Source organism: Microtus pennsylvanicus, chromosome 9 (genome assembly GCF_037038515.1).
Source record: "Microtus pennsylvanicus isolate mMicPen1 chromosome 9, mMicPen1.hap1, whole genome shotgun sequence".
Lineage (NCBI taxonomy): Eukaryota > Metazoa > Chordata > Mammalia > Rodentia > Cricetidae > Microtus > Microtus pennsylvanicus.
Genome location: NC_134587.1, coordinates 92,060,243 through 92,073,999, shown reverse-complemented (window position 1 = coordinate 92,073,999; position 13,757 = coordinate 92,060,243). Strand labels below are relative to the sequence as shown.

The window sequence follows — 13,757 nt, the reverse complement described above, 5'->3', positions numbered from 1 at the left end:
AGAAGAAATATTTACTTACATCCTCAATGGACTAAAAGATTTTAGACGTCACAATTAAAATTGTATCTTTCCAAAAATATTATATTATCAATGCAATAAACTCAATAAACTTAAAGAAAACAAAACTTAACTTCATTTAAACTAAACTTCATTTAAACTTTCAAAAAACCAACAAAACATACTTCCTAGAGTGCAAAATGCTTATTAAATACTACAAGAACACAAAAGAAATTTGTTTAAAAACACAAGAATCCTTTGCTAAAGGGCCATCAACACAAAAGACACCCATTGCCCGCAATGGGTGCCAGTTGGAAGAAACATGGTGTTAAGCTTTGTGCTTGGCCTCTGCCCCTTTCAGATGACATGTTATTTGTACAAGCTCATGGTTGGACTCTGGTACATGCACATGTACGCATCACAAAGAAGTCTGCGTGCACAGCCTTGAATCCTTCTGGAATCCAAGGAGTGCAGCTCCTCCAGAGACATCTTCAGGTACTCTCCCACTTCAGGGCAGGGTGTCACTTGTGGAATGTTGAAGCCATTCTGACCCCCTAGGGAGAGAGAGAGAGCTCTCATTAGAGCAGCAAACTTCTAAGTCCTCTTGGCAGCCTGTCCCACCAGAACAATTTTACTATCCTAGAATTTAGTGAAGACTGACTCCCAGAATCAAAAACAAAACAAAACAAACAACAAAACTTTGACTTTCAGTTTCTAGAATTACGGTCTCATTTTATTGTCTTCTGAGAGGGTTCAAGCAGAGAAAAGTGAAAAAAAAAACCTGGTAAAAGGACATGCACTTAGGAAAAGCTGCAGTCCCGATTTGCAGGCTGCTACTCTAGGCCCCTCAGACTTTTCTGTCCTTCCCAGACACTAGCAGCCTGACACTTTTCCACAAGAAGCCAATTGTGAGCGCTACTGTTTAAGAACATACTTGCATACCTCTAGCACGGCTGATTTAGATACTAATAATCAGAACGCGCATGTGCTCTGATGATCAGATTTGCTCTCCCAGGTGTGTTCCCAAAAGTTATGCTGCTAATGCTGAGTGAAGCACACACAGGGGTGGGCTGTGCCCTCAGGCATCAGAGCTATGCAGAAATGAAGAACTGTTGGTCTACAGCTTGGGCCTCTGGTCAAGAAGCCGTCACTCGGTGCCTCTGGTTATTAAAGTGTCACACCTGAAGACCTAGGGAACTAGGGCTTGGAAGAAGAGCTGTAGAGTAAATGGGGTATGGACAGGTACTGTGACAAGTACCTTACTACCAAGACCCCTGTCACTCAAGTGTGTACTAAGTAATGACTAAGTTTCCTAAAAACATCTCAATGAGTAAAGGTTTCTTCCTGAAATAAAATGCATGAGATCAGGAAGACTGAGGTAAATACAAACCATGCAACCTTCACCACCTTTAATGTTAGCTTAGACAATAGAAAAACAGGCATGATTTCCATGACCAAAGTATTCCCACAGAGTTTGGCATTTATGTCCTCAATAAATGGCTACTCTACTGTATATAAAAATGCAAGGAAGAAGACGGTAAAATCAGCTCTAAATAAATTTTAGGATCTTTTTTTTTTCTTTTGAGGTGGGACAAATTGAAACAGGTTCTCACTATGCAATACAAACTGACCTCTGATTCACAATCCTCTACTTCCCAAGTCTGGGATTATGGCTAGGATTCTTTAACAAATCCACGTAAGGACCAAGATGGCACAACATTATTGCTCCTTAGTTTGAGGATCAGAATTAGTAATACCCTTTGAAGATTGAAGTCCGTCACACTGTGGTATCCTTTCAAGAATCTGCTCACAAAATACCCTATTACCACAAACACATGCTCTCACTAGAAAGCATCTCCCTCCAAAAGACAAGTTTTAAATACCATCTCGATCAGCCATGCTGTCAAAGAAGAGCCAGGCTGAATCATCCTTCCCATACTTCACAAAAGCAACATAGTGGCTCGTTTCTATGCAGAGAACAGCAAATAACTCCATCTTCTGGCAGGGGATGCAGCCGTGTCTCCAGTCCCAGTCAGGCAAGTCTTTGGGAAGTGATACTGGGTGATAGGTATGATTCATTCTCTTAGGATGAAGGTGAACCTAAAATGGACCATGAAGAAAATACCACAAGTGAGCTAAATGCCATGTTTCAAGGGCAGACTCTAATCACTTTCATTGACCACCACAGCCAAGTTCTACACACACACACACACACACACACACACACACACACACCGGCTGAAGAGACATGAGCAATAACATTTACTGTGAATGTTTAAAATGCCCTTTGACTCTGACTGGTGCAGTGAGTGTGGATTACCTGAGTGCAGCAGGTCTTACAGAACTGCTTGATCTTCCCTGCTGTGATGTCGGGGTCTTCATAGCAGTCTCTACACTCGAATATTGCCAGTCCTCCACAGATGCGACACTCCCTGGGAGCTAAGCAAAGAGGGAAGGAAGAAGCCTTTTTAAAAAAGACATTCTGTCATTAAAAATAAAAGCTATACTTTGAAAACAAGAATGCTTGGGAGTTGGGGAGAAGAAAGGCCTAGTCCTCTCTGACCCTCTTAAAATTTTATTTGGATTTTTTTTTTGTATCTGTAGTATTTTTAAGGACTTTTTTTTCATATAACCATTTTTGTTAACCTATTTTAGAATTGATCTTCTGGTCATGAAATGTTCAAATATATAAAGTAAGTATTGAAGACTAATAGCACATATGATCTTAAGTCAGTAAGTAACAATCACTACCATTATGAACTTTCTGTAACAATTTTACGTCTGAATATTTATATAAGTATGTGCACCCAGGTACACATGTGTCTCAAGCTTCTCTCATCTAGCCTCTCGATGCTTTCCCTTCCACTATAACTACCACACACTGTTTTCACATAGGTCTATTGTTTAGACATATAATCCAGTTAACCACTTCCCTCTTATTAACATTTCTTGTCTCTAATTTCTTGTCAGATAGTAAGTAAATTTGCATTTAAATTATTTATTTTTACCTCTTTTTTTAAGAATAAATTCTAGCAGTCAAATTAATGAGTTAGTATGTCTAAGCTCTTCAAATACTGAATTACCTGTCAGAAGTACTATACCCATAACTAATGAAAAGTCCAGGCCAACTATTTCTAAAACAAAACAAAACAAAAAACAAAGAAAGGACTATATACTTACTGTCTTCAACCAAATCTGTTATATTTAATTCTAGAGAAGGGAAAATTTTTTTGAACATTTTGAAGTCTTTTCCAAACCGAGGCATCTGAATAATCAAGCATGATGGTGCCTAAAAAAAGACACATAGTTTTAGAAACCAAAGTCCTTAGGAGCTGGGGACTTACTCAATATAGCGCTTACTTAGCATGTCCAAAGCCTTGAGTCCTAACCTCTGTACTAACGAGTTTCCCTATGAAACTGAAATAGTCATAGCTGTCAAACCCAGTAGTGCTTTCAGCAGGGCTGTTGGCCCATGAAGCAGAGCCCACTTGTGAATGTGCAATGTGGATGCAGAGCAGCAATAAGCTACAGATTTTCCAGACTTCCCCAGACACGAACATGATAAAACAGACCATGGCATGCACTGCAGAGATCACACATTCTGACAGTCAAAGAGACATTTCTATTGCATTCATTAGCAAACCCATACACAATAATTTACTGGTATTTTATTTCTTAACAGAGGGAGAAAAAATAACATTACCTTTGACATGTTTAGATACTATACATGGGAAAATGACAACTAAAAACATAAACATGTATGCACACATATCTTTGCATTAAGCTACTTTAAACTTAAAAATTAGCTTTTGTTCCCTTTGCAACCCAAATCCAAAACATTCCAACTTAAGCGGCTATCTTTAAAAAGAACAAAGTTAGAATACCTTTTTTTTAAAAAAAAAAGTGTCTTCTTCACTATTTCTTCAAACTATTCTTGGTTAAAGCACAGTGATAGCTAGGTGTGGTTCAGTGGGGCATCACTTGGGGTAGTGTGTACAAAAGGCCTGAGTTTAATATCTAGCATTGATAAGAAACAAAATAAAGTAGCAGTACAAGTCCAGTTAGAATCACTAACCTCTGCAAATTTCAGGTTGCTGCTGATAAAAGACCATTCTAGTAACTGTTGAATTGTAGGAACTCCAACTTTCTCATTTTTTTCCACAAAGATCTGATAGAAGTTGCAGTCTTGGACTTTCTGACCTGCTGATCTGGGAGCACACAGGAAGAAATGCTTATAAGCCATCTACCAAATGCCTGAATCGAGTATGAAGCATCTGACAGACCTGAGGACACAGCATCATAATGCTCGTGTCCAGCTTTGGATTGTCCACACACCAGGTGAAAAACAATGATTCGGACAAGATAGTTAAATGTGCTTATGCAGAAGATCTCATAAATTATTTCTTCTGCCTTCTTTATAAATTATTTGAAAGTTCTCTTGCCATCACAAGAAAAATGTAGAATAATATTCCAGACAAGAAACACTATATGAACAATAATCAGTTCTTCTCCCTCCAAATCTAGAAAGTAGCAGCTACTTTTTTAAAAAAAATTAATTTTTATTTTATGTACACTGGTGTTTTAGCACGAATGTCAGGTCACCAGGAACTGAAGTTACAGACAGTTGTGAGCACTGCTTTTACTGACTAGAACAAATGCTCAATGCCTCAGTGACGGACTCTTAGACATTCTAAATCAAACTTCTTTACTTCCTAAAATAAAAGACCTGGGAGGGAGGAGGGAGGAAGAGAGGGAGGGAGGGAGGGAGGGATACTTTCCTAGCAAGTCAAAGCAGGGCAAGGTGTGACTCCCAGGAACCCTAACAACTATCCTCTAGGCTTTCAGCTACCAGCAGCTCTTTAGATGCTCACCTACCAACTTGACAAACACCAGGTAAATGGTCACGGTGAAACATGAGGGTCCAACATCTCCCTTCCCTTACTAGCTTACTAGTAACCATTAAAACTAACTCTACTGAGAAAATTGTTTTTCATCTTTCAGCTTACCGCTTATCTTTTTTAGCCAAGTGTCTGGGTTTAGAATCAGATTATTTAAATGTATGTCTAGATTTCAAGAGTTTTAGAAAAAAAAACTATCAGCAGTTTTTAATCACAAAACTTCTGTAATTCAGGGAGCAGCCTATTGTGATCTTCAGCTGCCCCAAGCAAATTATGTCCTGAATTTACAAAGCATAAAATCTGGTAACTAGCTACAGCACTCTTGAGAAATCAAAGCTAATAAGAACTGATTATAATTCAAGAAACTAGCAGTTATTCTAGAATAACATTTTAATTGGTTGTTGATGACTACAAAAAATCATAGAAAAAGTCATAGTTAAAAATAGCATAGAAGAGAAAACAAAAATAATAGAGGTAAAAAAATCACACCCAGAAAAATCAAGGATGGCCAGGAGGAGGCACGGCAGCTAGTTAATGGAGGAAGAGATGCATAGTGTCCTAACACTGTAGCAGAAAACTGGGAGGAACAACAGCCACTCAAAATTCACTTCCAGGGCCAGGCATGGTGGTGCACACTTTTAATCCCAGCACTCAGGAGACAGAGACAGGTGGATCTCTGTAAGTTCGAGGCCAGCCTGGTCTACAAAGCAAGTTTCAGGACAGTTAGGGCTATATAGAGAAACCTGTCTCAAAAAATCAAACCAAACCTAAAACAAAACAACAAAAATCACTCCTCAAATCATACGCACAGGGGAGTCCTTTTAACCATAAAGAACAAAGTCTGTCAGTCATAAAAAATGGATACAACTGGAAATAAACATACTAAACAAATTAAAGCAGTCCCATAAAGAGAAACAATGTATGTTTTCTCTCATTTATGGTTCCTCGATCTTCTACAGAGAGACAAAAAGCATTAATTTGTATATGACATGAAAGTAGACGTGATGCTGCCTAAGGAACAAAGGAACTAGGAGGAGGGAGACATGGAAAGGGACAGAGGGATGGAGGTACAGGGGAAACATACTCAATATACAATATGGGGTTTATGAAAATTTTAGAAAATGATAAAAATAAATAAACCCACGGCTAGTGTTTTAGAAGTTTGGAAGCCTACAGAATCATAATCAAGTTGTGAAACTGTACCAAGCCATGCTAGTTGGGTTGTATTTTCCACCAGGGACAATCCAAGGGCACAAGAATACAAATTTGGTAAATTTTAAAAAGTGGATATTGACATTTTACAAACATGAATATAAAAACATTCATGGATTGGTGTGGTTTGGACCATAATAGGTGAGTCCCGAGATCCTATACTCATTCCAAAATCCTGCAGCTCCATGATGAGTGTGTGAAGCTTGTGACGTCACTGCCCAGCCACAAGGAGCCTGGGTCGCCCTGCCTTGATGCTCTTGTTACTCTTGCTTTGGTCTGACCTTTCTTTGCTTGCTCTGCCCCCAACTCCTTTCTTTTGGGATGAGAACCAACCCTGTGCCACTGTAAGCTGGAATTACAAAACTTGTTTATTGGTTTTTCAGGAACTCATGGTTAAAAAGACTATTTTTGAACAGTGTTGGAACATACTGGTTTTGGGGGAGCTTAGGCAGTTTGGATGCTCACCTTACGAGACCTGGATAGAGGTGGGCGGTCCTTGGGCTTCCCACAGGTCAGGGAACCCTGATTGCTCTTCGAGCAGATGAGGGAGGAGGACTTGATCGGGGGAGGGGGAGGGAAATGGGAGGCGGTTGCGGGGAGGAGGCAGAAATCCTTAATAAATAAATAAATTAAAAAAAAAGAATTATGGAAACTTCTGAAGTTAGAATGAATGTATTCTGCATTAAAGATGACCAAGAACCTATCGGGACAAAGAGTAGAAAGTAATAGCTTTAAAATCATATGTTTAAGTCGGGTGTGGTGAAGCATGCACTTAATTTGAGCACTCAGGAGACAGAGGCAAGCAGATCTCTGTGAGTTTGAGGTCAGTCTGGTCTACAAAGTGAATTCCAGGACAGCTAGTAGCCAAGACTGTTACACAAAGAAATCCTGTCTCAAAAAACTTGGGGCCTAAGAGAGAGAGAGAGAGTTCAGCCATTAAAAAAAATAAAAACTAAGGCTCATAACCAAAAGTGGTAGGAAATGTCTCAGCTATCAAGAGGTTAAGACAGCACACTGCCCTTACAGAGGACCATAGCTCAGTCCCCAGAACCCACAACAGGTAGTTCGCAACTGCCTGTAACTCCAGCTTAAGGAAATCTGACATCCTCTTCTGGCCTCTGTTGGCACTGAACTCATACACACAATTAAAAATAAAATTAAATGTATTTTTAAGTGATATATTTGGGTATCACGTTGACAATAAGTGGTCTTGTGATGTTAATATTGTTAACTTGACAGGACCTGGAATCATCTATGAGATAAACCTCTAAATATAACTGTAAAAAAGTTTTCTGATTGGGTTGAGGTGAGAAGATCCACCCTAAATGTGGGCAGCACAATTTCACAAGTTTGGGCCCCAGAATGAGAAGGAGAAAGTGAGCTGAGCACCTGCATTCATCTCCATCTGCTTCCCTTGCAGAAGCAGGGACACCGGCTGAGGTACAGTCCCACTACCACTGTACCAAGATGGACTGCACCTCACACTCTGAGCCTCATATTTGCTTTATATCCATGTTTGCTCTATATCCATGGGAGGCCTGCCCTCTTCTGAATAGAAATGAAGGAGGAGAGGATGAGGGAGAGGGAGAAGGTGGGAGGGAAGGACTAGGAAGAGAAGAAGGAGGGGAAACTGTAGTTGGAATGTAAAATCATTAAAAGAATAAAACAAACCAAAAAATTAACATATTTAATTATTTACTCTTTCTCACTAATTAATCAAATCTGCCTTGTAGCTCAGTGTAAATCTTTTTTTAACTCTATCTTTGAAAACAATGATTGCTTATTTTTCTTTCCTAAAACATAAAATATTCCTTTTTCTATATGCTTGAAGGAATAAAATAATGTTGTTGATTTTCCATGATTAATTTTTACATGGCTAGACTATAATAAATTCTTTTCTTAAATCTTTGTAGATAATTCTCTAGGATTTTCTAGGTACATAGAAAGCGATTACCAACTTGGACTTGCTAATAAGTATGTACACCCCATGCTTATGCATCATGCCAGTTCACTAGTTAGAGATTTCTGAAGAGAACCAAACTTTAACTGTGATACTTTCCTTGCTCCCACAATCACTTTAACCCTGGTTCAAACTGCATTGCTTAGACACAAGAGGAAAGAGAACTCATCAGTGTGGGTTCTTAAGGAAGTAGGCAGCACACTCCTAAGATTTTCACCAGAGAAACCAAGACTGAAATCAAGAGGGGCCCACCATTCAAATGACCTGGGAAGCGCAGACATTTCAAACATCTCACTAAGAACTGTATCGCAGTAAACTCAGGTATTCTTTCAACATGGGGAGAAGGAAGATCTAAACTGAGAACGAAAGAGCTAACTTAAGGCTAACTATAAGTTATGGGAAGCCAAAAACAATGCTCTCCCTGTTTTTTTTCTTTTTTTAAATTCAGTTAGAATAAGATTCCTTTTAAAAGTTCACTAACTGAACTTTCAAAAATATTAACATGCAATTTCATAAGTAATTACATTGTGGGCACATCTGTCATTAGGGCTAATTAAAAGGACAGGTTCACTTGTGCCCTGGAAGTTAAGTGTAGCTCAGAGAGAGGACAGCAGCTAGTGAAACCCACATCTATGCTAGCAACATTTAGCTACTGGGCAATGGCAGTGTAAAAGAAGGTCTACTTCTGAAATGCTTCTAGACAGCTTGAGACCTACCTTATTTTTAACAATGGCTGAACCCTTAAAATATCATGAAACAAGATATTTAGAAATTCCTCAGGATCTAGGAGAAGAAAAAAAAAAACCTAAGTGAATCACAGAGAAAATTTAAAAACCATTCTATTCTTTAAGAGAGACATATTAATTAAAAGTTTAGTTATTTCAGGTTCTCCTGACAAGGGAAAACTTATAATAAAACATTACTTTTTCATTTGTTGTCATGATGCCCTATTTAACAGAATATACTTATTCACACACAGTGAAATCATTTTTATGTCTTTTGGGAGGTTCAGTAGAATATACCTGGTATATGCCCTATTTTTTCTTCTATTTTAGTAATAGCCATGTGTATAAATGCCACAGCTGGTTATAGTATACTGTTAACAAATTAATTCAGGAGTTGAATCTGAGCAAATTCTTCAGTTGTGAGCAGACAGAAGTGCTTGCCAACTGCTCCACAGCCCCTTTCAACAGGGAGCACAGTGAGAAACTGAGTTCTGGGGACGCTCCCTATCACAGGAAGAGAAGCAGCTCTGAACAGCCCTGCTGGGGACAAGGACAGCTCTTTACTTGGTCATCTTCTGTAGAGCCAGCCTGCTGGCCTCTTAAAGACTTCTTCCACATCACATCACTTCAGAAGAATCACAAAATCAGGAGAAATATGCATGTCACATAGAAAAGAAACTTTTCATATTTTTGCAGTGTTGGGAATCAAACCCAAGGCCTCTTAAATACTCCACCACTGAGTATACTCCTAGCCCTCTCAAATAATTCTAACTTAAATTTAATCCTCTAAACTAAATAGGTATATTTCAGGAAATAATTTAGCATATTACTAGATGATAAACTTTCAAGTTACTTTCAATGCATATATTATAAATTAAAAGGTCACCTTTTTCCTCAGACGTAAATCCTGATGCAGCGTCAACTTTATCAAGTATTTTCCTCAGTTTCATAGTTTTTGTGGCACACACATATCCATATCTGTTGATAAAAATGAATTAACTGACACTGGCACAGTGAGTCATATGACACATCTTAATAATCAAGTACTTTTCATACAATTCTGACATGTTACAAAAAACAATAGACAAGGCATTTATTTTTAAGAAACAACTGTAGGCTTCTTACAGAAGTTTGAAAAGTGAAAGTCTGAGAATCAGAATTGTTTCCAGATACTATTAAACACCTTAAAAATAACTACCATGTACTAATACAATTCTCAACTTTTTATGAAGCCTGGGTGAAACAATTTTTAAATGGCATTTGCTTATTATATTAAAACACTTATTTTATAAAATAGGATATCCAAATTTGAGAAAGCCCTTCTTATACACAGGATAAGAGACATGGAAAAGGGAACTGATGAGATACTAAAAATCTAAAGTCTGAAATCAAACAGTCAACATAATTATGACATTCTCTTTGTTTGACTATAGGAGACCATGGGCTTACAAGAACAAGTCAGAGCCAGCTAATCATACTGTGTACCCACTTTTTAGAGCGACTATCCACTTACTTGGTAGCTCTTTGCAATCAGCAAACACTAAACACCTACCACTTGTGTAATGCTATATGTAGGGCACCAAAAATACAAAAGGAGATTAAAGAAACCTAACAACAACAACAAAAAAAAAACAAATAAACAAAACAGGATCTCTCCCTGTGGGGCTTCCAATACAGAAAGCAAAACCTCTGTCCAAACAACAGATATGACATTTGCAGACACAAGAAATATATCTCAAATTTCTGAGCTACTGATCTTGCCTTAGCCTCTTGAGCTATCAAGTGCTGGGATTACAGGTATATCCCACCATGCCTGACAAGATGCACCTTGGTCTCATAGCCCATGCAGCAAGTGTTTCCTATAGACTGGTGACAAAATTAGAATAACTATGATTCTGGACTAGTTGGGCAATCGTATGCAAAAAACGTTTACTGATGGATTGACAGTATTTTAAAAAGAAGGAAGGTTGTGATAATGTGCCTTGTAGATAAGATTTGACCTGTGCTGTTCTAGTGTCATTTACATAGGGAAAGAAAAATCTGAGAGCTTAAAATTTGTGTAAGACAAAATAATTAATATTAAAATCAAAGCACATAATTAAAGGATAAGATGATTAGAAAAGTAAGGCAAACAAGTATCTAGAGAAATTTGTTTCACTTTTAATTTACTTTCTTAGCTATGTGACACAGTATGTCGTTTGGAATACTCCTTATAGTTTCATATTTTGTTATTTTTAAATATATTACATTAATTTTATTTTCACTGTAAAGAAAAGTGTACCACAAAGTTTAAATTGATCACAGTTGGACTTTAAATTGCATAGTTTGTTCTCTATGTCCCTGAGCTATCTGTTTCCTGATCACTGGCTAACCTAACTCTTCATCACATAAACGCCTTCATCACACATCACCATCATGCATCAAAGTCTTCTGACATGGTCTTCTGCACATTTACAACTACCTTAGGAAAGGAGGAAAAGAAGACCTAAAGAAATTCTTTTAAACAAACAAAACACCATGTCACTTTAATATACCTCACTTGTTTCTAGTGCAATGTCATGTACTAGACAAAGAGGCAAAGGGATAAATTTGTAGTGCATGACTCCAAATGAGTCCCATCATTTTACAGAATGCACTGCCCAGACTAAAACACACGTAAACAGAGGACGAAAAACAAAGGTTTTAAGAAGTCAGTATTTCATGAGAACTAACTTCTTTTTTTTACTACATGAGTCCAGAGCACAAATTAATTACTATACAAGAAAACAGTAAACAGAACACCAACTAAAGACAAAACACATGTCTTCTACTTACATTCTCAGAGGATTAACTATTGCTGTCCTCAGTAGCTCCTGGGTCTCACTATAATACTCCACATCATTCTTTTCCTTGGGTCTGAGCAACACAGTATCCAGGACAGAACTAAAAGCAAATAAGCTGCAAAATAAAAGAATATTTTCCTCATGTTATAAAAACAATAATATTTGAGAAAGATTCTTAAAGGAGTAGGAAGAGGCAAAGGGATAAAGTGTAGGGAACCACTGGTCTAAGAACTCATGGACAGACCACACAGGCCCTGTGCTCAGTACCCGGAGACCCTGCAGATCCGGACCAGAAACACCATGACTGCACCATACACGTGAAGGTTGAAAACACGCCAGAGAACATTATGAAAGAAGCTTGTTTACATAAACCAAGAGAGGCCTAGAAATCGGTCACACACACACACACACACACACACACACACACACACACACACACACACACACTGACAGACAACATAGGGAGAAAGTCAGAGACTTGTCAAGACCAGATCAGACTAGTCAGGACAAATTCATTTCATTATCATAAGATAGGCATTTCCTTATAATAACTTGTGAGTGATTAGCAATAAAAATTTGCTGGTATCAAAGAAAATAAATTTAGTTAAAATAAATTTTTATCAGCAAATCTAAGGAATGTTATAGTAATGCTTGCTTATTTGTTTAATCAAAAGTATTCCACCAACGAAAAGACCCACCTTTATTCTGCTCTCTCCTTTAAAATCCTAACTTCCATACTAACGTCCTAACTCTTGTGGCACAGCCTACGGAGTGGCAGATCCACTTAACTGGCAGTGCACAACCCTTACGGCTACAGATTCAATCTTCATAGCCTAATGATCCTTGCTGTTCAACTTGATCCACTTTAGGGAAAACTACACAAAGGAGGGCAACAGTGATCCCATGGAAAGTAACTTTAAATATTAAGAATTTTTATGATCATCTCGATATTCCAGAACACACGCAGCACGCAATGATAAAAAGCTTGCTGCAGGTTACTTGGCACACGTGCCATCATCTATACTGGAGGCAGATGTCCTCAGAGTATCTGTTCACTCATTATTCACTGCAGTATTTTTACATTAGTGCTTTGGATCTAGGAATAGGATATGAAATTCTTTAGTCACTAAGGACCAAATCTCACGATCTTTCCTAACTCTGTCAGTTTCTCTACTCAAAGGCATCTGGCACCTTCTTTCATACACACACACACACACACACCTGTCTCCCCTGTCCCCCACACAGCACTATTTACACTTACTGCAGAAAATAGGAACTTACCAGAATAAAGTTGAGTCCAAGTAACAAGAATTGTAATGGCCCTGAATGCCTTTCTTCTTTCCAATCATTATCTTTAAACCTTCTTTTTCCATCTTTGGTGGAGTATTTTTTGCTACTACTTTACTTAAGTAGCCTACAAATGCTGAAAAGATAAAAAAATAAAAATAATTCTTTTAAATCATGACAGTATATATTCATATGCATGCACACATATATCATTTAAAATATATTTTGGCATCCTCTGCATTTTTTACTTTAGTTAACTGACATTTATCTGGACTTATAAAAATGCGATTATTCACTTTCAACATCATTCTTGTCATATAGAGTTTAGAAAATTAAGTCAATTAAGCACCTGTCAAAGAATATTTTGTTACTCGTCCAAAATGTTTTATTTTCAAGTATAAAAAGAAAACAAGTTTCCAAAATACTCTTCAACATTAAGAAAAATGTTTTTCATAAAGATGTTTTCCCTATTTCCCCCTGCTTGACTCTCACTATTGTTAAGGGAAAGGCCAGCATCAGCAAGCTAGTGACAATGAGAAGAACTGTCCTCCATCTGTCAAGCCAACTGCATCCCCAGACTATTTCAGATTTCTTCATAAGGACATCCAAAATGAGGTACTTAAAGAGATGCGGAGGGGGAAGTTATTGCTAAAGGGACCACATTTTCATTTCTACCACCCAAACTGCCAAAAATTTAATGTCTATAATCAATAAAAGAGAAGAAAAAACACTGCCTTTCAGTCTTTAGACCCTAAACACTTTTCCTAACTCTTCTTTCAACATATCTCCTCTTAGAACAACTCTCTTATGCACCAAGTAAGAATCTTTACCAACTTTGAAACTTGATGAACACTGG

General features: G+C 37.8%; 1 protein-coding gene across 1 annotated transcript in view; it reads right to left on the bottom strand.

Moving 5' to 3' along the window:
* Positions 1–259: 259 nt before the first annotated feature.
* Positions 260–13,757, bottom strand: part of LOC142856691 (ubiquitin carboxyl-terminal hydrolase CYLD-like) — a 37,279-nt gene continuing 23,781 nt past the window's right edge. The window contains exons 10-18 of the mRNA XM_075984363.1: positions 12,896–13,037; positions 11,607–11,729; positions 9,679–9,770; positions 8,784–8,850; positions 4,073–4,205; positions 3,178–3,286; positions 2,318–2,436; positions 1,881–2,097; positions 260–551 (exon numbers count right to left, since the gene is read on the bottom strand). Coding sequence (XP_075840478.1) covers positions 367–551; positions 1,881–2,097; positions 2,318–2,436; positions 3,178–3,286; positions 4,073–4,205; positions 8,784–8,850; positions 9,679–9,770; positions 11,607–11,729; positions 12,896–13,037 — 1,187 coding nt within the window. The 3' untranslated portion in view covers positions 260–366. The remainder of the gene's footprint in view (positions 552–1,880; positions 2,098–2,317; positions 2,437–3,177; positions 3,287–4,072; positions 4,206–8,783; positions 8,851–9,678; positions 9,771–11,606; positions 11,730–12,895; positions 13,038–13,757) is intronic.